This window comes from Mesoplodon bidens (assembly GCF_964165515.1).
Source record: "Mesoplodon bidens genome assembly, chromosome: 6".
Lineage (NCBI taxonomy): Eukaryota > Metazoa > Chordata > Mammalia > Artiodactyla > Ziphiidae > Mesoplodon > Mesoplodon bidens.
Genome location: NC_138162.1, coordinates 5584500 through 5609719, shown reverse-complemented (window position 1 = coordinate 5609719; position 25220 = coordinate 5584500). Strand labels below are relative to the sequence as shown.

The window sequence follows — 25220 nt, the reverse complement described above, 5'->3', positions numbered from 1 at the left end:
GACAGGATGTGGTGCACAGGGAGAGGGCAGGCCACCCCGCGGGCGGGGCATCAGGAGCCTCACCTAGCCAGTGCTCGCCCGTGAGCCTGCCGAAGCCATCCCGGTACGCCTCCCAGCCTCTGAAGAAGTTCACGGAGCCGTCTTCCCGGCGCTGAAACACCTGCGAAGCGAGGAGGAGGATGGAGGGCGAGTTCCAACCTTCCCAGGACCCCACGTGCGTCCCCCTGCCCCACACTCTCCCGTCACCTGCCTGTTTGGGGACAGCAGGGGCTGGGCCTCCATTTCCCTCAACAGCTCCCACCGGGCCCCAGAGCAGAGCAGGGACTCGGGAGTCTCGTGGTGGCCCGAGGGGGGACTGACCGAATGCCCCCCGGCCCTGAAACGTCCCCTCAGGAAGGAACTGGGGTGGACTGGGGTGCAGTGGAGGAAGCCTGGCTTCCAGGCCCACCTCTGCCGCCTCACTGTGGGACCCTGGACGGGTCCCATCCCTGCTGGGGCTTCAGTTTCGTCACTGGTCAAATAATAAGGGGGTGAGCAAGCGTCCCTACATCTTTTCCCAGGTCAAAACAAAACTGAACAAAACCCCATTCTCAAGTTTTTAAAACCCGATCACACACACACACACACACACACACACACACACACACAGGCCTGGCCGCCAGAGCTCTGTCTCTCGATACACCCCTGCTGCAGTCACGCACTGCACATCCCCCCTTATAAAGAGCCTGGGCAGGGGATGAATGGAGGCTTGGGAAAGCAGAGCCCCGGCCACCTCTCAGGGAGGGACCGGGAGTCCACAGCCAGCGGGGGTGTGACGCGGGTACTGACAAGCAGCCCGGCTACCTCTGTTCTTCATTTTAATAACATTCTTGATTTGGGAGTCGGGAATCCCATCGGTTAAATTGCTTTGAAATAAGTACCACGCTGGTCCAGGCCAGAGCTGCCTTGAGTCTGTACAAGACCCACTGACAATCCTGTTCCCAGCTCGCCCCCCCACCCCCCCAACTCTTTCTAACAAGACCTTTTCTTGCTCATTTGCAGAGGGGGGCAGCATCCGCCCCCAGCGCCCCCACCGCGCCCACGTGGGACGTGTTAGAGATCGGGCTGCGGCACCAGCGAGCCGCCCCTTTCATCCCTAAACAGCCTGATTTCAGCCGCCCGGAGCTGCGTCTGCACGCAGCGCTGCAGCTGTCCGCGGGGACCCATCCGTCACAGCGCTTGGGCAGCTCTGACCTCAGGTGGCAGGAGGGAGGTGACACCTTTTTTTCTTGTTCCGCTACCTGCAACCTGGCCCAGCCCTGACACGTGAAAGCCCTCAGAAGGGACGGGCGCGGAAGGAAATTCGATCAGGCTCGGAGATCTGAGAGCCGGCGGACAGTGGTATTGATGGCTGCAGATCGGGACCCTGAGCACGCGCCCCTTGAAAGGCCTGATCCTGGCAGAAGCTCAGATGCTCCCCCGAGAAGGCATCGGACAGCGGAGCCTGTTTCTGCAGGAGGAGGCGGGGGAGATGGGGGCTGGAGGGGCTGGGGAGGGGGCATGGGGGGGCAGTGGCTACAAACCTGGGCTCTAGAGCTCCGGCTCTGCCCCTTACAGCACCGGCCAGTTACCCCACCTCTCTGAGCCTCAGTTTCCACATCTGCAAAATGGGGACCCTGGCAGCACCTCCCCCCTCGGTGACCCACCGAGAGTAATCTCGGGGCCTGGCACACCGTAGATGCTCAATCCACACCAGCCAAGGAGACCCACAGCCTCGGGACGCAGGCCGGCCACGGCCACCCCTCCTCCCTCTCCCTCGGACCCTGCCCCAGGCCACACCCAGCCCCTCCTTCCAGACTTGGGCCCCTCTCCTCCCGAGCCTCCTGTCCCAGGGCACATCCCCAAGCCTCGTTCATTCTCTCAAATGTTCCACTGAGCATCTCCATGTCAGGAGGAACATGGGGAGAGGCCTGGCTCAGGGGACCCCCCCCCAGGCGGGAAGTAGGACTGGTCTGACGAGTGGCATGTGGCCAGCAGGGCCGGCATCTGGGAAGGAATCCAGGGTGGCCCTGAGGAAGGGCCGGGCCCTGGGCCCTGCATTTCCCAAGGTGTGGTCGGGGAAAATCATGCCTCCCTCCGCTGCCCCGCGCCCCGGGCCACGCTCCCCTCGCCCACGGATCAGCCCACCTCCCGGGACCTCAGCGAGGAATAAATTACCGAGTGGCTGGTACTAGTGTTGCCATCGTTATTGTTGTTCCTGTTCCCGCTATTAGGAAGTAGAAGTGGGGTTACCACGCTTCCAGGCACGGGCAGGACTCGAACCCCAGAAATGGGGACGGACGGGCAGAGTGGCCAAGACCGGCTGGGGTTGAGAGCTGACCACAACAGATGCTCGGGGTAAGTCCTCCCTGCCCGGCAACACGCACATCCTTACCCCAACCCTAGGAGGCTGGTTCTGTGTCCCCTGGGCCCCCTCCTTGTTACAGGAGACAGAAGCTCGGAAACTGGCCAGAAGTCAGGTGGCCGTGAGTGGACAGTCTGAGCCACACCTCACCCCTCAGCCTGAGGCCAGGCTGGACACCCGGAGGCCAATGTCCTACCCCCCACGTCCACGCTCTCATCTGTCACTGGCCAGGGCCTCCCAAGCCTGCCCCCTTGCCTCCTTGCCAGGCCTCTCAAGGCAAGAGCTGGCCTCTAAGCCACTGTCCTCGGCCCCTCTTTCCCTCTGCCCTCCGGGGCTGGGCGCCAGCAACAGGCAGGGCCCCTGCTGGGGCTCGGTCTGGGTGTATGATCAGAGGGGATGAGCGCACGTTTAAGGCCACCTGGGCCTCCCTGCCTTTCTCCTCCACCTGGGAAGGTATCTGCAGTCAGCTGTGAGTGGCAGACATCCCGCCGAGATGGCTGGAGTCGGCAGCAGCTCAGAGGCCACAGCATCGTTTGCTAACACGGGCGCTTTACCCTGAGTGGTAACGAAGCATGAATCACCCCTTGAAGACACATCCACGACGCGTGGCTTTTAGACTTTTGGACCGTGATCCAGGGAAATGCAGTTTACATCATGACACATACACTCACAGCTGTTTGTATCTGAAACAAAAGCTTCCCGAAAGGATATTTGCCTTTAACATGAATAGGCACTAATATTTTCTAACCTGTTCTATTCTATTCCACTCTATTTGATTAAAAAAATAATGTTGATCACAACCCATTAAAATGGAGCACAACCCAGCCTTTGATGTTGCTGGCCTTTGCCATGGGCTGCCCTGATTCCTTGGTTCAAACGCTGAGTGACTGAGCATGCCGGGCACTGGCTGGGATCTCAGACTCGAAACCCTGGCCTTGCCCTTGAGCCGATCACAGTGCATGGTGGCCAGCAGAAGCGTGTTCCAAGTGAGCACCGGCACAGGTCATCCACGGGTCCTGCAAGGCTCCCAGGAGTATGTTTCCTCTGATTCAGAGGCTCAGGGTGAACTGCAGATGTGGCTTCAGATTTCTGGAAACCAGCTGGACTTCAGGGGACGCCGGATGGCAGGATGTCACCAACGAGAAGGCCTTCAGTTACAGAGCAAGGATCAGCCAGATAAGAAGAGGGAAGCGAGTAAAGGATTGATCCCCCTCCTCCACCCTGCCCACAGAACGGGGGTCCCCACTTAGGCAAAAAGTGGGGGAAAGGTAGGGAAACAGACTATTTATTTTAGGGCTAAAACATTCATCAGTCTGGCTCCTGGGGCCTTCTCCCTAGGGTTCCGGCTGCAAAGTGATTGATGTAGAAACGCTTCCGCGGCCTCTTGGGCAGGTGCCACGAGTGGGAAGACAGACGGGGTGCGTTTTCTTGGTGCGGATTCTCAGAAGCCAGCAGCCTGCTGCCCGGCGTCTTCCAAGTGCCGCTTCGCGAGGCTCTGCCAGGGGCGCGCTGGGCCCACACGGTCCTGCAGATGGTGCCGGGCGGTTTCAAAGGAAGGAGCGGCTGCACTGGGGCGGCGGCAGGAGGCGGGGGGGTGGGGGGGGCAACAGAGCCGCTGACTCTCCCGTGTGTCAGACGGGCTCCCGGGGCCTGTCTCGTGCTCTGCAGGTCTGGTCTCCACCGGAGCCCCTTCCTCAGACGGGCCCTGTCCGACCTGCTGCTTGTTTGCCACGCGGCCCAGAGTGTGGAGTCTTCCCGAGTGTCGGGGCCCGGCTCTGTGGTCACCCCAGTGCCTTCAAGGACAGTCACAGCCCTCCCCGCCACAGCCCGGGAGGGAGCGGTTCGTGCCCTCATTTGGCAGATGAGAAGACTCAGGTTTGGAGAGGTGGGGCGACCTCTGCAGAATGGGGGTGCCTCAAGGTGGGGACCCACTGAGACCAGAAGAGGAGAGGCTGACGGTACACAAAGTCTGAGGACAGCCGAGGGGTACCCCACGGCTGAGCGGGTGGACGTTGCTCCCCTACATCCATGAGCCCCCGTGGCCCTTATCATAGCTGAGCCAGACTGGCTCCAAAAAACACCCTGGGCTGGCACTCAGGAGACTCAAGTTCTAGCCAGACTCCAGCCAACAGGCAGTATGAGCATCTAAGTCTTGGCTTCTCTCCCCTGCAAAATGACAGGTTTGCTGCTCCAGACCCCGTAGGGTATGCCTGGACTCATGGGGGACTCTGGCCCTCAGAAAGTTCACAGCCCCAGGAGAGATGGATGCACAAGCCAGCAGTCTCAGGGCAGAGCAGCTCCCGACCTGACCCTTGTGCTTCCGTTTCCTCATCTGTAAAACGGGAATTATAACAGCTCCAACCCACGAGGATAAATGTGCTGGTTGATACGGGGCATCCCATAAGGGTAACAATTGTTGTTACATTTGTTGGCCGCTCAGAGGAGGATGAGCCACCTGCTGGGGTGGCTGGGAGGGTGTTCCTAGAGGGCTTCCTGGAGGAGGAGGTGCTCAGCTGAACTGCAGATGGAGCAGGGTCTCGGCAGGTGGTCAGAGGAGCTGAGGCGCAAGCGATAGAGGCGGGGTGGGTCCAAATGCTACGAGATGGGGAGGGTGTGTCTCTGCCACCTGAGAAGGGTCCCCACGAGGCAGCATGTGAGATTTTCCCTCAACTCTGATGAAGCTGCTACAGAAACCAATTACAGGCAGAATCGTGTCGGTTGTGCAGCTGTGGCGTCCACCAGCTTCCCGGGCCTCCCGAGCAGGTGATTCCGTGAGGAGGGGTGGCGGGCTGTGGCAGAGGCGGATTCTTGTCTCTAAAGGGCAGAGAACTTGGACAGGCGAGCAAATGCAGCCCCTCAAAGGCGGCCCCTGGGGGAGACTCTGCCCGCTTTCCCGGGAGACAGTCACCCCTCAAATCCTTTCCAGACACCTCTGGATAGCAGGCCCACCCCAGCCCCGCTGCCTGGGCTTGCGGCAAGAGCACACTTCCTGGACTGAGGCCGAGCTGAGTTCAAATCCCGGCTCTGCGTCTCCTGGGCTGTGTGACCTCGCAAAAGTCACAGACGTTTCTGAGCCTCAGTTTCCCTCTCTGTAAAAAGGCCCCACCAGCAACGCCTTCCTGACCCCTGCAGGATCACGGCAGAGACGCAATGAAGCAAAAGGTGTACGCTCGGTGGGGGTGGGGGGAAGGAGCACAGTAGGTCTAACTTCCCTCCCCTTCAGAACCAGCTGCCAAGCCCAGAAGGAAGCGGGCCCACTCCTTGTTTTTGACTGCAAATGGTACCCCTGGGCCTGGCTCCCTGCCACGTTTCCCAGGCTTGGCAGTCGGTGCCTGCTGGTTCCTGGCAAACACCGCTCAGAGCTGCCATTTATCAGATGCTGAGGCACCGGGCCGAGCTCCACGTGCATCATCCCGTCTACGTTCAAAGTTTGAGAAATCCAAATTGCTCTGGACAGAGGCAGCTTCTCTCCGACCTAATGGGTCAAGGGCCAGAGGGGTGTCGTCACCAGTCGCCGTGGCCATTGTGAGCGTGTGCAGGGCTCCGAGGACTCCCCAGAGCAGTTCGGAGCCCGACAACAGCCTGGGGCACTGATGTCACGGCAGGTCCTCCTGCCACCACAGCCTGTGGGACACACAGGGAGAAAACAGCACCCCTGGTGGACTCCCCAGTCCTGCTACCCGGCACCCCCAGTGCATCCCGAAGCAAGCTGGCTGGCGCTGGGGAGCTGTTCATCTCTCCTGAGCCTGGTTCCCCTGCTGGGCTGGGCTCTGCTCAGGTGGCGGCTTCTTTGATGAGAGAAGGATTTTCCTCCCACCTGGGGAGCTCAGGTAGGGCAGGAACGGGGCACGGTGGGAGGGGAGGGTTTCTCACGCAGTGGAGCCAATTAGAGGCCTATCTGAGTAAAATGCCTGGCAGAGGACGCAGGTTCGGGCCACTCGGCTCACGGCACTGGGGGAAGCTGGCTTTGCTGTGGATCCGCCTGGGGGCGCAGAACAGAATCAGTCCTATCGCAGGTCCCCACTGTAGGAGATGCCGAACTGGACCCGATTGCTGTGACCCCGGCTGGTGATTATGCAAAGATGAGGGCTTGGCAGTCAGGCCCAGTTTGCCGCACAGCGGAGGCGGATCTTGGTGGGGACAAGGCTGTGCCTCGGGGCCGAGGGGCAGGACAGCAGGAGACCCAGTCTGCTAATGCCGGGCTGGACCCTCCTTCCCACCATAAAACACACATGGGGCCCTGGGCATGGTCACCCTGTTCCCTAGGCTCTGAAAGGTGACCACGTGACATACAAGGGCCACCCCACTGGCTGGACGAGGAAGGAGATGCCCCAAGAGGGAATGTGATCCTTCCAGTCTCACAGGGCCGGGGAGATGAACTGGAAATGGCTGCTTCGTCCCATGCATCACCTTCCAAATGAGGGAATTAGGCCTCTGTTTTTACGAATTTTCTTCCCCTTTAAAAACACTGCTTGACTGAAAGATCCTGCAGGGTGGAGCCAGATTCCTCTGTTAGCAGGGAATCCCCAAGGCTCACGTGGACCCCTGATGTCCCTTCCCCCTTCCCCTGCTCCATCCCTACCGGTGAGCACCCTGTGGAGGAGTCTGACTGTTCCCACCATGAAGAGCACTACATTAACCCATTTAACAGATGAGAAAAGTGAGGATCCGAAAGGTGAAGTTACACTGCCAGAAGATGCCAACAGTCACCTGTCCGGCAAGTATTTAGGCAGCACAGATGGTGTGCAAGGACCATGCGGACCCCTGAGCTACAGTGGCCACCAGATGACAAGTCGCTGCCCTGCGGAGTGCAAGCCTGGCTGGGACATAGACGGGTAACACCTGGGCAGTGATTGCTTAGCCGCACCTGTGACAGGTACAAAAAGGGAGCATGAGGGGTAGACCCGGGAGGCCTTGTACCAAAGGACCTGGCCACCAAGCTGGGCCCCTTGCCCAGGGTTACAGGTCAGCAGGGGCCGGCCTTTCCTTCCTGCCTTCCCCCTTCTTTTCTGGGGCAGGGATGGGGTTGGGTGTATGTTAGGTTCAGGAGTGGCCTTGCTGATCAGCGTGACCCTCTGTGGCCTGGGTCACTGGGGTCGTTGGTGAGTGTAGAGCGGGGCTGGGGCTCAGCCAGGGCCAGTGGCCACATCAGCGGAAAGGCCACCTTGAGCCGTGAGTCCATCTGTCCCCAACCTCATTCCCACGTGGCGACACCCACGCCCTCAGCAAGGGTTCAGGGCCCAAGGAACTCATGCGCCCCCTCCACCCCTCAGCCCCACGTTTCTGGGTCATTCCCTCCGTGGGGAAATTCTGAGGGCAGCAGGAGCCCACTCTACCCCCCAGGTAAAAGCCCGATTCCTATTGTACCTGCAGAAGCCACTCGACCCAGGCCCTGCCTGCCTCTCCACCTGGCCCTGGCCCCGCGAGCGCCATACACCAGCAGAACGGAGCCACCGCGGTCCCAGAACAAGCCGTGCCACCTCCCTGCTGACCCCGCACGTGTTCCCTTTGCCTGGAACACCGTTCTCGCCTCACCCCCCCACCCCAGAGCTCCAAATTCCCAGTGCAGAAGCCTCTCTGGTAACCCCAGGTGGCGTGAGGGGCTCCACAGCCCTCACACAAGTCAGCTGATTCGCCCAGCTCCCCGCCCGGCCGGCAGCTTGCTGCGGAATCTTCTGGCCTGTGGTTGGCGCCCTGTGGTTGAATCCATGAATTGACAAGTGACACCGTGTGACAGTTCCACGGACTTGCGTAAGGCTGGGCTGCTTATTTGCTGGGTGGCCTTGAACAAATCTCTTGCCCTCTCTGAGGCTGCCCGGCTGGCCTCCAGGGGTTGGAGGAGGGCTGGCACAGTGCCAGGCAGGGCCGTGGTATATAAACTGTAAAGTGTCCCTAAGGGGGCAGGGATGCTGAGCCGCCTCCTCGCCCAGGCCGGCCGGCTCTCTGGGAAGCAGGCTCCGGTTGACATGTCCATCCCCAGGCATCCTGTCCACCGGCGTTGGCACTTGAGGCCCGGCAGTTTGGACATGGAGCCTAATGAGGATGGATGGTATCGGGGTCCAGAAAGGCGGCGGCCAGCTCCCTCCCAAGCAATTGGGTTTCCGAGCGATTCCGTGTGGCAGGGAGGTAAGCCTGACAGACGCCCAGAGGTATCTGGGACAAGATTGCTTCTGACGGAATCCCAAATGGATATTAACGTCTATCGGCCTCGCAAGCACTTCTCAGCTGAGAATGGCCTTTCTTCCAGGCCAGCTGATCCAGATGTCTGAGAGGGAGGGCTGAGCAGGCCGGCGCACCTCACTGACTCCCCTCTAATTGGCCCCGGAGCCCGGGCCCGAGGAATTACCCGCCTCCCGCCCCAGTCCTGGTTGACTCCCCAGGAGATTGGCTTCAAGTCCACTGGAGTGGAAGATGCACGGCCCAGGTCGGCGTCTTGGTGTTTCATTTAGCCTGTCCTATCCCCTAACTCTGATTTCTGGGCTCTGGCTGGTGCATTGGAGCTGTTCTGCCCGCCGAGGGGTTCCCAGACACAAAGGCCATAACTCAGATGTTCCGAGTTAGGAAAACAAAAGCGCTTTTAGGCCCAGAATGTGAATCCGGTACACTTAAACTCTCTCCTCTGGAGCTTGAAGAGAGGTTTAGAGGTGTGTCTGTCTCGGGGTCCTCGGGGATTCTCACCGGCTCTCCCACCAGCTCCTAACAGCAGGCTCTGCCCCCCGAGAGCATCTGCTTGCCCCCTGCCCACCCGCCTCGCTCGGGCCTCCCCGTCTCGCCTCCTGCTTGGATGGTTTACGATGTCGCCCTCACCCTTGCATGCCACCATGCAGCCCCCAGGCATTTTTGCTTTGTGGCTACGTTCCCCCCCGCCCCGGCGAAGGCAGAGTTGAGCCATTGCGACAGAGACCATGGGAGACCAGTGGGCCGACCCTGGTCTAGAAGGGGCTTCCCAGCTGGCAGATCTGGAGACCCTTATGTCTTCAAGCCAGGGCCTCTGCCTCACCACCTCCACCCCTTTCTCCTGCCACTGGGGAGGTCTCAGGGCCACCTACGGCTGTCTCACCCCTGCCTTTCTATTGCTCCCACTTCCCTCCCAGGCAGGAACCAGAAGGCGCAAGGAAATCACGACGGCTCCTTGCCAGGAGACCACCAGGGTCTCTGCTGGCAGCAGCTGTGCTCCCCCTTTTATCTCCTGCACACGCACCATCTACTGAATAACAGAAAAAGTCAGCCCTTGAACTCACATTAGCAACAGTTCATTCCAGGACCCAACCCTAGCACCCCCGGCACAACTGCTCGGGGACGGGGTGGAGGCTCCAGCCTCAGGGAGTGGAAGGCGGCTCCATGGTCAGACCTCCACCCGAATGGAGCCCCAAGGGTCAGCTCATGACCTCTACTCGCCCCGTGCAAGCTCTGAATGTGGAGATCTTATGGGCAGGTTTGCGTGGCCGGGAGCACCCGGGCAGGGCCAGGCCAAGGGTGGAAGGCTGGGTGAGAAGCCTCTCAGAGCACCCCGTGTTCATGTGCACAGCCTCCTGGGTCACCCCAGGGTCTGCCCTGACCATCTGCAGGGCCCAAAGGAAGCGGGGCCTGGCCGAGCTGGCCACACAGCCCCGGAGACTCACCGTCCAGCCACCACCATCAGTGCGCATGTCACAGTAGACCTGGAAGCCGGCGGGGTCGTGTGTGGGGAAGACAGAGTAAACGCCGTCCTCCTGCTGTCCACTCAGGAGGACGTCCAGACAGTCGCGTGGCCGAGAGCCTGAGACAGGGAAGGCCATCAGGGCACTGGGCCTGGCACCCGTGTCCCCCCGCCACAGCCCCCTGTGCCGTCCCCGGGTCTCTCTGACTTGTCTGTCCATCCAGCAATGTCAAGTGGGCTCCAGAGCACTGGCCTTGGGGTCAGACCGTGGTTCTGCCTCTCCCTGGGTGAATCTGGTGAGTGAGCACCCTCTCTGAGCCTCACTTTCCTCATCTGGAAAATGGGTACAATGAGCTCCGCCTCATCAGGCTGGGAGAGGGGTCAACAGGAGGGTGTAAGTAGGGCGCTCAGTGCTGCCCAGCAGCATGAAGTCCTCAGCATACAGCAGCAGTGTTTCCTTGTTAGTGGGGCAGGTGGGGGACAATGTGGGGATGAACCTGGGTACCCAGGTCACCCAAGGAAGGCAGCCCCACCCCACTCACCGTTGGCACAGCCCCGGGGCCGCGATCCCCTGGCAGGCACCCTCTGAAGGTCAGCCTTGACGTGGGGCCGGCCCAGCCCTCGGTCCCTCTGCAAGGCGTCCAGGACATCACTGACGGAGTTCACTAGGTGAGCCATGTGGCCTTGGCTCTCGGAGAGAAGCTGCGGAGCACAGGGTTCGGTGGAGCTCCGGGTGGGTGGAGCACAGGGGTGGGTGGAGCTCTGGATGGGTGGAGCACAGGGGTGGGTGGAGCTCCAGGTGGGTGGGCCTCTGGGAGGGTGGAGCACCGGGGTGGGTGGAGTGCCAGGGTGGCAGGGGCTCTGGTGGGCACACAGCCGCCCCAAAGGTGGAGGTGGGCTCCTGGTGGGATGGCAGCCCCTACCCTACTCTGGCCCCCATCCGAGGCTGTCTCAGCCCCAGTGCTCAGAGGGCAGGGGCTCAGGTGGGAGGAGACAGAGTGGCTTCAGCAGACACCTGTGTCCCCGCTGCCCGCAGGCCCTGTTCTTCATCCATTTCTGTGCCTTCAGCCCAAGTGAGCTGACTAAAGGAGGCCCTGATGTTCAAAACCCCAACTCACCCACTGGCCAGTTACACAGCTGCGGGTGAGTGATTAACCAAGCCTCAAAACGGGGCTAACCTGGCCTCCCTGGCCCAAGTGCTATGGGGACCGGTGACAACGTGGGGAGTACCTAGCACAGCGTGGGGCCCACAGCAGGCACTCAGTACTCAGTACCTGGGTGCCCACCTCACTGCAAGGCACCTTCCAGGTTACAAAACACCTTCACCCCACGTCTCTTCTGACCCCCCAGCGAGGCTGTGAAGGCAGGGGTGATAGGTCTGCACTGGACAGGTGGGGCCCTGGGGACTGCACTCCCACCCATGCCCCATGGCTTTGACTTTCCAGGGCCCTCTGGTGTCCACCCCTTCACCTGCCCCCCCCCCAGTGTTGCCAGGAGGGAGGGCTTGAGGCGTCATACGCTCGTTACAAAGGGGGAAACTGAGGCCCAGAAGGAGAGGTCCCCAGGGCCGCCTGGCAGGAAAGGAACACTATGGGACCCTGAGGAGGGGAGACAGGGTCACGGGCAGACTGCAGCCAGCGAGCGTGGAAGCATGCTGGGTCTTTACACACTGAATCCGTCACTTGCCAGATAATAATAGCTCGTTCGAAGAAGGAAAGCAGAAATATACAGTGCCGGCAGTTTACAAAATATGATTCTCGGCTTGTCTGGAAGCAAAGGCCCTGCAAAGCTTTTAGTTGCCCTGTCAGTTTCTCCTCTACTGAGCAGATGATTCAGTGGGGCTGCGGCCTTGGGGAGAGGCTCTGAGAGGGGCGGAGGGAGCATCGGGGCAGGGTGGTGGGTTTCTCCCTGGGCTCTATTGCAGGGTCCAGTAGACAGGCCCTGTTGGGGGCGCCCTGCAGAGGGATGCAGGCCGCCCCAGGGAGCAGGGGCAGGGGGCCACCCTGCAGGGTGTGGGCAGCAAAGATCACCGGGCGCACTAGTTAAGTCGAATCAGTACTGCCCATCCTTCTGTGACAATGCAGACACGCTCGAGAAACTCAGGCATGGCTGGCTCTTGCTAACGGGCAAGGAAGACCTCAGTTTAAACCAGCAAATGATTAAAGTTGAAAATGTACATATAAACATGCCCCGAATTAATGGGGAAAGTCAGTCCCTGCTCGCTGAGCCGCACAGATGCATTAAAGAGGAATTGGCAGCTTTTAGAGGCAGTGAAATTGGAGTTGCTGCTTCCAGCACTTCTCAGTTGTTTCAGTTTAAACAAAGCACTTCGCCAGGCCGAGCCTCAGTCTGTCACTCCGTAGAATGGGGTAACGATCCCCACCTCCTAGGGCTATTGTGCTGCACAGCGCTTATTAACACCCGGTGTGGACCTCAAAAAAGGTTTTCAGTGGCGGTCCCCCATGGGCTGCAACTTCAGTTTACAAACAATTTCCACCATCATAATAAAAGAGGTGCTGATGTGCAGACAGCCCCTCTCACGTGCCATACACCAGCCGAGCCCTGTACATCCACGAGCTCCAGCATCCTATCAGGTATGGACTGTGCTATCCCTGTGTTACAGGTGAGGAGGCCCAGCCCAGGGAGGGCACCTGACATGCCCAGGGTCCCCGTGCGCATGTGCCGCCCGGTTGGGTGCTTGTTGAACTGTTGGGACCCTGGCGGGGTTTGGGGGTGAGGTCTAGGGACATATCTTTTAACAAGCAGCTCTGGAGACTCTGGGCATTGCTTTGAAAAACCTGGGTCTGGGCTGATCAGCTAAGGGTCTGGGCAGCTTGTAGAAGGGGAACTATAGGAGCTATGGTGACCTAACTCTGCAAGACACATGGTCTCTGAAATCACCTGGAGTCTGTGGGAAATGAGTCAAATTAAACACTCTTGTGAGAAGTAAATATATCAGGTGAGCCAAGGCACTGCTGGGTCCCAGAAGAGCTGTTAGTCTCACAGGAGCAGCTCTAGGCCTCCGCACAGGTGGGCGGGTGGGAGACCCCGGGCCCCTCCCCCCAATCCTCCGCCCCTGCCCTAAGGGTGAGCGTTTGAGGGCAGGCCTGGCTGACCAGGGGCTGAGCCATGTGGAGAGTGGGGTGGGGCACCAGAGCCCCCCAAACGTCTAGAGGTCTCCCCGAGCCCTGATGATGAGGGCGGGGATGTTGCAGATGGAGGGGGGCGCAGCAGGAGGGCAGCTGAACACCCCACCCAAGGATGGGGAAGCCGCCTTCCCATCAGTCACCCAGACAGGATGAGGAAGACTGTCATTTCTCCAGCTGCAGCCTTCAGAGGGAGGGAAAAGGCCCATTGCTCTTGAGCTGCTGGGTGACCGAATGCCTGGTCATCTCGGGTGTCTGGAAGGGGCTGGGACCAATGGCAGCTGTGGGGCTCGCTTCCCAGTCCCTAAGTCACGGGGGGCACGAGGTACAGGGCTGGAGGCTGGGCAGTGCTCCAGAGGCCAGATGCCAGGCCTGACTCTGGACAAATCACTGCCCGACTCTGGGCCTCAGTTTCCTCTTCTGGAAAATGGCAGAGAGCCAATGAGATGATCCTGAACCTCCGATCCTATGAAGGGGAAAGTTCTTGCTGGTGCTCCAGGCGTGGTCAGTGCTGGAAAGCCTTCACCCAAATCTACCTGGTGCTTGCTGGGACCTGGCTCGGCTCTGGGAGGGGGCGGGCGCGGGGGTGGGGTGGAGGTGGTGAGGACAGTCTACGGGTCTGGTTGAGCACCTCAACTGGTCCCTCCTTCCCTGGAAAGCTGTGGGCATCAAATGGCAGTGAACGGGGGATCTGGGGAGGGGGTGCAGCTCTCTCTGGCCACGTGGCACAACTGGGGCGAGGGCTTGCCACGGACCAGCCACATGACCTCGAACCTCCATTAGCCTGATGGAGGCCATGTCCTGCCTTGCCCGTGTCTCACCTGCACTGGAGCGCCTGGGAAGCCCCTCCAGCCCTGGATTTGACTCGACTGTTGGATGCCATGGATGCTACACAAATACCCAGGTCACCAGGAAGGCATTCAGGTAAAGGTTTGAATCCTGGCCACACCAGCTGTGTGGCCTCGGATGAGACTCTCACCTGCCTGAGCCTCATTTGCTAGTCCGTAGACGGGAATGGCCACAGCCCCTGGCCCCGGGGCACTTGGGGATTGAGTGATGCCGTGGGCCTCAGGCACCCAGCCGGGCCGGCGTGCCCCTGACTCCCGCCACCCCTGCCCAGACCCCGAGGCGCAGAGCCCACTCTTACCTGGATGAAGCGGCCCTGCTCGCTCTGCAGGGCGCTGAGCCCCTGGCCCAGCGTGCTGTGCCCCTTCCGCAGCCCCACGCACTCCGCCTGCAGCTCCGAGGCCCGGGCCAGCAGCCGGTGGAGCTGGTCAGCCAAGGTGTCCAGCAGTTCCCGCTCCTTTTGCCCCACCAGCCACGGCTCAGGCTGGCGCTGGCTCAGCACCTGCAGCACAGAGGCCTGGGCGCCCTCCAGGCGGGCGAAGCCGTCGGCGAGGTCAGGGCAGCGCGGGTCGATGAGGATGTTGAGGCGCGAGGCGTCGGCCCTGTCCACGGTGACCAGGGCGCTGTTGGCACCGGCTGGCCCGGTGCTGACGAGGGGCGGAGGCGCCGTGCCCGGCGCATGGGCGTGGTTCAGAAAGAGCACGGCGCCGGTGATGGCCACGGCCAGCAGCACGGCCAGGGACAGCAGCACGGTGCACAGCGCGTAAGTGCAGCTCGGCCGCTGTGGGCCAGCCCGAGGCACGTGGACACAGAGACAGAGGGACAGACGGGAGAGAGAGGGGGCAGCGTCAGGGGCAGACCGGGGCCTCCAGCTCTGCCCGGTGAGGAGGGCCCAGGCAGCCCTAGGACGGGACCTCTGGCCTTTGTGAGGCCTGGACGAGGCTCAGAGGGTCCCCTTCTTGGGGACGGGGGAAGGGAGTCACACAGAGATGAGAAACAGAGTCCCAGAGGGGAGACAGAGACAGGAACACACCAAAGATAGCAAGATGGAGAGAGCGAAAGTTGTAGCGAGACAAAGGTGGAGAGGATGACGAGAGAAACAGAGGCGGAGCTGGGGAGACCGATGGAGAGAGAGGCACCCTTCCCTCGCTGCCCCTGCCCTGGCCCGTGTGGCCTGCCTGGGGTAGGCACATCTCCCCACGTGGAGCCCTCCTGGGTCTGGTAAGGGCGGGAGGTGGAGACTCCCACTCTGCAGCCAGACGGGCTGGACTCGGGTCCCCAAGCTGTCATTTCCTGCAGAGTGACCTTGGGTGAGGGGCTTCACCCCCCTGAGCCTCGTTGTCCTCATCTGTAAAATGGGGGCAATAATGACATGCCCACCCCATATGCAGGTACCCGCTGTGCAGACTCAGGAAGAGAGCTGTAACGGTGACAGCAGGGATGCTACAAATCACTGCACTGTCTCAGCGGAATGAGTGCCTTGGAGTCATGGGCGCCCGTCACTGAAGGCCCCTTTCAACCCAGAGCACCCACATCCCGAGTCCAGAGGCCGTTGCAGGCGCACAAGGCTGCCACGAGTCCCCAGGCAGAGGGTGGCCACCTGAGCATCTCCCCTCCCCCTTTCCTCTCCTTCCTCCTCCTCCCCCCACCTCTTCACAAAGCACCCCCTCCACCCCCCAGACCCAGCAGGGACTGAGAACAAAGGAAGCTGGAACCCAGTGCAGCTTGTAATTAAAGGAGGCACCGGGATGTACAGCAAATCCAGACTCGCTGGACCGAATCACACGTGGCCCAAAGGGAGCTTGCAAAGCGATCACTGAGCATTTGACACACGGGGAAACTGAGGCCCAGAGAGGGCCAGGGGCTTGCCCACAGTCACACAGCAGATTAGAAGCAGAGCTCAGACTGGACCCTCAGCCTCCTGCCTCCTCCCCAGGGCCAGGCATCTCCTACCACTGAGTTTCCCCACATTTTCAACTTTCTGAATCCGAGACGCATCTTTAAATGGGTTAGTATATTAAAGCACTTGGAGCCGTGCCAGACATGCTGTGTTTACGCAATAAATATTAGCGGCTTTTATTATCTCATGATCAATGTGCACAGAGCATCTGGAGGTGTTGGGTTTTTTATTTTCCACCCAAAGTGCTATTTCTGTGTCACTGATGCTAGGATGTACCTTCCCTGTTTTGTTTATTTTTTTCCCTTCACATTTTAACACCTCCGACACTTGGGGGGAATCTTACAATTGTAACTGACAACTTTCCTTTCTTTCTTGGTGATATATAAAATAGCCTCTTACGGGCTTCCCTGGTGGCGCAGTGGTTGAGAGTCCGTCTGCCGATGCAGGGGACGCAGGTTCGTGCCCCGGTCTGGGAAGATCCCACATGCCGCGGAGCACCTGGGCCCGTGAGCCATGGCCGCTGAGCCTGCGCGTCCGGAGCCTGTGCTCCGCAACGGGAGAGGCCACAACAGTGAGAGGCCCACGTACCGCAAAACAAACAAACAAAAAAACAATAAAATAGCCTCTTACATCCTGCGTTTTACTATGAGAAAATATGGTAGAGCAAACAGCTTCTTTTCCATAAATTCAAATTCTACAAGTAACTCCTGAATCTCCCACTTGGCACCAGAGGAGGATGAGGGCAGGGGTCTGTGTTGTTGGCAAGATGAGGGAGAGGATTCCTTAGCCTGTGGCTGCAGTGATGGGATTCAACACTCCATCCCTACCCTCTCCACCCCTGCCCAGGCCCTGGGGACACATCCAGCCTGGGCTCCCCACACCTACGCGATTTACTCCAGCCAGACCCTAAGGTGTCAGCTCCCCTCCGTCAGCTCTGCACAGGCTGCTCCCTCAGCCCGAGACATCCGCTTCCTCCGCTTCTCTTCCACCGACCTAAACCTGATCTCTTCCTTCAGGGCTCAGCTGGATGTCACCTCTCCCAGGACTGTTTCCTCAGCCCTTCTCTCGGTATGGGTGGGGCTCTCCCTCGGTGTTCCCACAGCCCTCCCTCCCCCCACGGTGGCATTTACCAATACGGTCATCACCTTTGACTTCGTTCATTCACTCAAACACTCGTTCAATATTCCTGGGTGTCCCCATGAGCCAGGCTCCAAGCCAGTCCCTGAGGAGGACAATCAGTGAAAATCATCCCAGCCCTGCCCTGAGGGAACTCATGTCCTGTGGACTATGATTCTTACCCTCTTTGGGGGCACGGATCCCCTTGGGAATTTGGGAATTTGATGAAAGCTGTGGATACAAGGAAATCTGGGACTTGGGGGCCCGCAATGCCCAGGTCCAGGAAACCTGCCCTGGACCATGAGCCCCTCCACCCCACAAAAGGCACAGAGCGGCTGGTTGTTGGACTGATGGAGGGACAAGCAGATGGACTGGGTCATTTCCCCGTGATCCTGCTGGCCTGGGGAGGAGGCAAAGGCCCTGGGACCTATGGTGCTTGGCAGGGCAGAGGCCATAACCTCCACGCTGAGCCCTGTGCCCACCTGGGATGGCCTGGCATAGAATGAAGGCCACCTCCAGGCCGCCCCATCCCTGTCACTGCAGGTCAACACGTTCCACACGGGCAGGCACTGCCTTATCACCGCTAATCCTTGAGTGCGTACTGGGTTCCTGACCCTGAAACCTCCAACACCCCCCTGCTGTGGTTGGATTCATTTTGCAGATGGGAAAACTGAAGCTCAGAGACAGAAGACCCTTGCCCAAGGTCACATGGGAGGCAAGCGGTAGAGCCAGCATTTGAACCCAGGCCCAGGTGACTCTGGAATCGCCCATCTGTGCCGAGACTGCTTGCTGAGCCATCTGACCCCATTCCTGCCTCTGCCAGAAGTGTGACTGGGGTTTGAGAGACAAACCCTGTGTCAGCAAGTAAGTCCCCGTCAGGCCCCTCCCGGAGTCCGCTGGGAGACACCTTGCCCCGAGCCGCTCTGAGCGACGTCCTCCACCGAAGAGCATGAAGGTCCCCAGCTGGCGAGGCAGAGTGGCCAGCCTCGTCCCTCCCGTGTCCCAGGATCCCAGCCCTCTCGGCATCCGCTTCCACCCAGGCCCTTGGTCCCTGGCGGGAAGACAGAGGGCGCAAAGGAGGGGAGGGGCTGGAGAAGGCTACAAGGTGTCCCCTGAGGGGCAGGGGGATGACGAGCCTGGAGATGAAACAGGCCGCTCAGCAGAGGAGAATTAGTCTTCAGAGATCACCTTAAACATGAAGTGCTGTTCGCTTTTATAGGCTGCCGCTTACGTGCCTTGCAAAGAAATCTGCCCGAGATGATAAAGGGGGGCTTCGGGCGTGAGCAGCCCAGCGGAGCGCGCGGGGGTCTGGCGCTTACTCATCAGCCCTTGGCTGGGGCAGAGTGGGTGCCCACACCCCTGGGATCTGCGGGAGGCGGGAGGATGCACACAGGACCCCCGCCTCTCAGGGGCAAGGTGCCTGGAGATCAGGAAGGTATCCCAGGTGGTGAGCCTCAGAGGAACAAGGGTCTGAGACCCGCTGCTGGCACTAAACACCTGTGTGAGCTCCCGGCTGGAAGGATGTGGCTTCATCTCCTGTGTGACCCCCAGTGCTGGTCCACGGTCCAAGGCTGCCCGGGAAGTCCCAGCCAAGGGGAGGACAAGATGGGCTCGTGCCAGGGGAGCGGGGGGGCAGGAAGCCCCAGAGCTGCCTCGGTTGAGGGGTGGCGTCCGTCCCAGCTGCCTCCTCTGAGTTCCCAGCCTGCAGAGGTGGCCACGGGGTCTGGCGGAGGCCAGGAGAGCTCTGGGGGACGGGGCTCACGGCCACCGTGCTCCGCCCAGCCCGCACCACCGGTTCTTCCTTGTTTTTTAAGGAAGCTGGGTCGTGGTCCCCTGGGTAGGCTGAGACTACACTCCTTGAACCACAGTGGGAAGAAGAAAGTCTCCCCACTGGGGGAGGCCAGGCAAGGCTGCTCCCAGCCCCCCATCTCCTAGGCACACCCCAGCCACTGGCAGCATGGCTGTTCATCGTGGCAGAAACACGCTGTGGGGCTTTGGATTGGGAAAACCAAGGGGGATGAGGTGTGTGCTCTGGGCCCAGCAGGGACTCAGAGCTGCACATGGGCTCATGGATCATGCAGGGGGCGGGCAGCCCAGCCCCTGCCCAGCCTAGAGCCCCTGGGGGAGTCTTGCTCGCCTCTCCCCAGGAGCCCACATCTGCTCCCACGGCCAGGCAAATGACCCCTGACCTGGGCTGGACTCTGATCCCCTGAGCCTGGCAGAAGGGGGATCCCAGAGATCCCTTAAAATGCGGAGCTGGATGTTCTGCTCAGAATTCTGGGGTCCCAAAGACTTGGGAAGAGGGCTCGCCGGCTCGTTCTATGAGCCCTGAGGAAGAGTGCCCTGTCCTGCCTTTTTTTTTTTTAAATAAATTCATTTATTTTATTTATTTAATTTTGGCTGTGTTGAGTCTTCGTTGTGGTGCGTGGGCTTCTCATTGCGGTGGCTTCTTTCGTTGTGGAGCACGGGCTCTAGGCACGTGTGCTCAGTAGTTGTGGCACACGGGCTTAGCTGCTCCGCGGCATGTGGGATCTTCCCGGACCAGGGCTCGAACCCGTGTCCCTTACCTTGGCAGGTGGATTCCTAACCACTGCACCACCAGGGAAGCCCTGTCCTGCCACTTAATGTGACCTATGCTGAGGGCCATCTGAAGCCTCAGGCCACCGGGAAGGCCCCAGGGGGAGTGGCCAGAGGTGTTCTAGGGGACAAAGAGAAGGGTGTGGGAGCTGCTCACAACGCCCCCTCCCGGAGGCTCCAAGCCCCCCAGGCTCTGTCACTCCCCAGACGGCACTCAGCTCCGTGTCCGTTTCAGATGAGGGAGGGTCTCCAGATGTTTCTTGTGAGGGTCTTGCTCACCCTCCCCACCCCCCACAGCTCCAGGCCTCCAGCCCACGGAGCCCCAAACCAGGCTCGCTCCACCCCAAACCTGAGCCCTCCTGAGATCCCCACCCGGGGATGGCACCAGCCTCCCCAGCCGCCCCCTCCCAAACCTCCCTGGGCTCCCCTCCCTCACCCCCTGCACTCAGCCAGCACCTGGCTCTGTCCACTGCACCTCCTCTAATCCTCTGGTCCCCTCTGTCCCCATGCCCCCAGCCCTGCCCTGGTCCAAGCCCCGTCATCTGCTTCTACATCACCACAACCATCTCCCCGTTAGCCTCCCTGCCTCTTCCTGGCCCCGCCAACCAATTCCCCACCCAGCGGCCAGGGACGCTCCTGATAGCAAAGAGACCAGGATACTCGTGCTCAGACTCCTCCAGGGCTGCGGAGGCCCAGGAGCAGGTCTCACCCCACCTCCCCCATACCAGCCTCAGCTATTGCTGCCCTCCTCCAGCCTCCGCCTGGTGGTTCTCTGCACCTGCCTGGCTTCTGTCATTTCCCCCAACACACCTTGGTGTCCCTGGAGCACAGATTTGGCAAATGCTGTTCAGCTTAAGCGTCACCTCCCCGGGGAGATGGTCTCTGCACTCCCACCCCTGGCCTCCCCTGGCCTCCTGGCCTCCCCATCACAGCCACACCACTGGGCTAGCGGGTGAGCTCCGTGGGGCAGCCCGTGGCCAGAGGAGGGGCCCAGGAAATAGAAGGAGAAGGAAGGAGTCCTTGACTTGTAGCCCGTTCTTCACTTACTTCACCCTCGTTCTCTCTCAACCCAGGCACAGTGACCTCAACCCAAACCCCAAGCAACAAGACAACAGAGGTGTGTTTTGTTTCCTTTACAGTGCCCATTGTGGTTTGTAATAATCCCACGATGTGTTTGTTCCTCCCATGAGACTCTGGGCTCCCAAGGCACAGGTTCACAGCTACATCTCCTAGATGAGGTAGGGACTCTATAAATAGTTAATGAGTGAATTAAATGCAGCAGGGTTTAGGTTAGACATCAAGAAGAACTTCCCAATGAGATTTTTTTTCCCTTTCTGGAATGTTTTTTAAAGTTTTGAAAATATCAGGAGACAAGGCCTGGGATAGTTCAGAGGTCGACCTCCCTGTGGAGTGGCTTGACTCAGGGACTGCTCAGAAAAAAGCCCTCCCTTCCCCACAACACGGGGAGAAGGTTACAGGGTGACTTCCAGCCCCACACTCCAAGACTAGGAGAATCATGTCTATTTCTAGATCCTTTTATCTGAGCAACTCCAAACTCCCGGCAAATATTCCACCGTAATCTCCTGCCCTAAGGCTGTGAGAGCCCCTTTGTTCTGCAAGGGGAGAAGGGAAGTTCTAACGAAGTTGGCACCTTGTCCAACGTCACGCAGCAAATGAGGGGCTGAGGCCAGACAGGCCTGGGACAGAGCTGGCCCAAGGCTGTCCCTGAAACAGCAACACTTGGATGCAGGCCCTTCAATGGCAGTGGGTGCTGCGCATGCCCTGGGACCACGCACTGGGCGCTGGAGCCCTCTCCTTGGGAATTACATAATGTGCCTGAGTGGGCTGAGCCAAGGGCAGCCAGCGCCTCTCCCTGCATCTTCCCAATAAGGCTCATCGGCCACCCTGGAGGACCCAGGTTCAAGTCCTGGCTGTGGCTCTCTTAGCCTCAGTTTCCTCATCTGTCAAATGGGTTGATCGTTCCTGCTGCCAACCTCCCAGGGTGGTTTGACTAAGAAAGGAGAGATCTGCAAATGAACCCAGCTGGCACTCAGAGTGTGGCATTGGCATCTTTTCTGGAGGAAGTGCCCTGTTAAAGAACCTCAGCCAGGCCCTTCTGGAGGGAACTGGGTGGTCAAGTTGCTTTCCCTGGTGGGCAAAGGGGAGATCAGGACACTGACAGCCTGTAAAAAGGGACACGCTGCTTTGAGAGAGACCCTCCTCAAGGGTGTACAGTGCTTTACAGTTTGCAAAGCACACCAGTATTTCACTCGGCCCTCGTTAACAGCCCTTGTGAAGTGAGGAGGAAGCAGGGATTGCTCTTCCCATTTTGCAGATGGTAAAGCCCAGACTCCGAGAGGGGGAGTAACTTACCCAGAGTCACACAGCATGTCAATAGTCAAGATGAAACTATTGGAGAAGCAAAGGAGGAGAGAAGGCCAGGCCCAAGGGAACCAGGGCAGGTGAGGTTCTCTCTTCCAACAGTGGGCACAGGAAAGGCCTTGTCTCGTATCTGAAGCTTCAGGCAAGCCTGGAGCTGGCATAGGACAGCCTGTCTATATGCTGGATCACCAAAGGAGTGGAGTGGGGAAGTGGTGCTTGATATTGACCCAGGCCTCTAGGACCACAAGCCCTCAGCAGCCTCCAATGCCAAGGGGCAGACAGCTGGGCTCTGGCCTGGTGTCGGCTGGAATATATTTTCCAGGAAGCAGCAAAGAAGCTGGGGCCTGCCCAGGAGGCCTTAAAGCCACATTTCAAATAGATCCCCCAGAAGCCACCTCCCCTTGAGACACATCAGCACTTGCTGGCTCCTCTCCCACAGTTCCTCCTGGCAGGGTTTCATGCAGTTCAATTCAGCAAATATCCCTCAGCTCCCAACCTGAGCTGCATGGAAGGACAGGAGACTGGACTCAGGGGGAGACCCCAGGATGGGGGCCCAGAAGGAGTGCATGTCCACAGGGAGCTCCTGATGGAATAGGGACTCAAGGCTAGGGAACATGGCGGGGAGAGATAAAGGCAGCTGAGCAGCACAGGTTAAATGCTGCTGGGACTTCAAGGCAGAGCCACCAGGCATCAGGGAGGGCTTCCTGGAGGAGGTGGCATCTGAGTAGGTTTTGAAGTATATGTAGGGTTTTCCTGAGTGAAGTGTGTGTGTGTGTGTGTGTGTGTTTGGGGGAAGATGAGACAGCAAAGGTTTGGAAATGGGCAGTCTGGTGTGGGCCCAGAGGCTGGCAAAGGACAAGATGACAAGCAACCAGTACCCGTAAGGAAACTAACGGGAAGGGAGAGCGGGCCAGGCTGGAGATGGCTTGAACAAGTGGAGGAGGTAAGACTGCTCTTGCTAAGCTGGGAGAAAGTCAGATCCCAGCAGGAGAGGACTTTTGTCTGGGGCTGGCTTGGGTGTGCACCTGATTTAACAGAGGAATAGACCAGCCCGGGAAGGCATTGGGAGAGGCTTGGGGTCAGACCTGGCTTTGAATCTTTGCTCTCCTGCTAACATGCTGTGTGACTTGGGTGCCTGCCTCAACCTCTCTGAGCCACCATCCCCCTGTGACGTGGGCATGTGCATCCCTGCCTAAGCCCCCAGGCTGCTGCAGAAAGTGAGATTGTGCAGACAGTCGGGAAAGGGCTTTGCAAAGTGTGGAGGCATGCCACGGCAGTGTCACTGCAGACAGAACGCGCAGGCTGCCGCTCCTGGGAGTGAGGGGCCGCCAAGGCCCGCCCCTGCCACCCCCTTCCTGCCACTGCAAACAAGAACTGTTCCTTCCCCAATGACATCTGTCTGGGAGAAATTTGAAATTTAAAACGGGCAGCTCCATTATTTCCTCTCCTTGCCGAGCGGACTCCTCATCTCGCCTGCCTGCCCCAGTCCCTTGGCAGCCCAGCCTGGGGCAGCCTCAGGGCTGCCCCTCCACTCAGCTTCCCATCTCCAGCCCCCTCTCTGGCCAGCCCTGGAGCTCTGCCCTCACCCCCTTCCAGGGCACAGCCCTGGGCACCCTCCACTGCCCCTGAAAAGGCAGCAGGAAGGGTGGAATGAACAGACCTGGAGCCCAAGGATCCAGGTTCAAATCCCAGCAGAGCTGCGTAGCCTCGGGCAGAAGCAACCCTCGCTGAGTCTTACTTTCCTTGTCTTAAAGCTGGAGAATCGCAGTATCCAGTGTTCTTACATGAGGCAGATATTTATTGATTCTCTACTGTATGGGGTCGGGGGTAGGCTGGCTAAAGTGTGAGGATTCTGAGGAGATGGGGTTGATGGGGTGCATGCCAGGCTTCTAGCACAGGGGGTGCCCAAGGTGAATACTTAGTAAGTGGTTCAAATGCCCATTGTAGAGGTGAGGAAACGGAGACTCACACTTAAGGGCCGGTGACACTGTAAAGTCCATAGGTCCCCTACTGCCTCTGCGCAGATGTGCACCTGAGTCCGTTGTGGAGCAAGGGGGCTTCTGCAGGGGTGCCGCCCCCATCCGCAGCCCGAACCCCAAGTTCAAGCCTCCTATGGAGGAGGAGGAGAGGAGGGTGCCCGCCCCAACCCGGGCCTGTCGAGCCTCACGGGGGTACGCCCCAAACTCCAGCCCGGGTGCCCAGCCCGCCGGCCAGAGAGGCCACCGCCTCGCCCACCGCCCCATGTCCCCACGATCCGGGCCGCGCGTACCTGCGGCTTGTCGCGCGGCCGGTCCTCAAGTTGGGAAGCGCCGCCCACGGTCTTCCACCGGTCGTTGACCATCTTCCCGCAGGACTGGCGGGGACGCCGGGCGAGGCGCGCCGCTGCGGAGCGCAAAGGCGCCGACGTGGGCGCGGGCTCGGACGAGGGGCGCGTTCTGCTCGCCGGCTTCCCGCCTCGGTGCCCAGCGCCGGGGCGGCCCGGGCCAGCGGGCGTGCGTGTGCGGGTGTGCGAGTGTGTGTGCCTGCCGGCGTGTGCGCGGGTGTGTGCGGGCGACAGCGGGAGCGGAAGCGCGAGAGCCGCCGGCCGCCAGCCGCCTGCCCGCCGCTCGCGCTGCGCGCCGTCCCCGCTCCCGCCTCCCGCGCCTCCCCCTGCGCGCTCCTCTCCCTCCTCCCTCCTCCCTTCCTCCTTCTCAATCTCCGTGTGTCTTTTTTGTCTCGTACTCTCTTTGCCTTTTACTGCTCCCCCGGTCTCCCTCTGACACACACGCACACACTGCGGACGGCGATAAACTCCACCTCCCCAAAGCCTAATTAAGAGGAGGCAGACCGGCCCAGACCCTCGGGCCCAGCCCGGAGGGCAGCAAACAGCCGCGGGCAGCCAGGCCCTCGCCGGCTCCGGAGGGGCCCGAGAGCCCCCGGGGCCGCCTCCTCGCAAACTTCCTCCCGGGCCGGACCCCCGCCAACTCACCGTGCGCGGGGGGCGCGGCGCCGGGCGGGCCCCGTGGGCGCCCGGGATGGGCCGTCGGGCGTGTCTGGGGAGCGGCGCCGCGCTCCTCCTGGCCCCCTCAGGGCGCTGGGCTCACCCTGAGACGCGGGCTGGGCCTGGGGTGTGGGCCGGCCGGCGTGCGCCTCCTGCCGGTCTCCGAGGTCTGAGACCGGACCCCGGGGCCAGTGCGCCCAGTCCCGGAGTCTCCAGCCACCAGGGACCGCCCCCTCCGGACCCCGAGCCGC

The 25220-nt window shown here is 60.2% G+C and overlaps 1 protein-coding gene across 1 annotated transcript in view; it reads right to left on the bottom strand.

The window, feature by feature from the left end:
* The window catches only part of FIBCD1 (fibrinogen C domain containing 1), a gene marked incomplete at both ends in the record, with an annotated part of 30409 nt that extends 6079 nt beyond the window's left edge, over nt 1–24330 (bottom strand). The window contains 5 exons of the mRNA XM_081236335.1: nt 64–160; nt 10006–10142; nt 10565–10724; nt 14316–14795; nt 24259–24330. Of these exons, the coding sequence (XP_081092461.1) occupies nt 64–160; nt 10006–10142; nt 10565–10724; nt 14316–14795; nt 24259–24330 (946 nt within the window). The remainder of the gene's footprint in view (nt 1–63; nt 161–10005; nt 10143–10564; nt 10725–14315; nt 14796–24258) is intronic.
* Nucleotides 24331–25220: the final 890 nt, after the last annotated feature.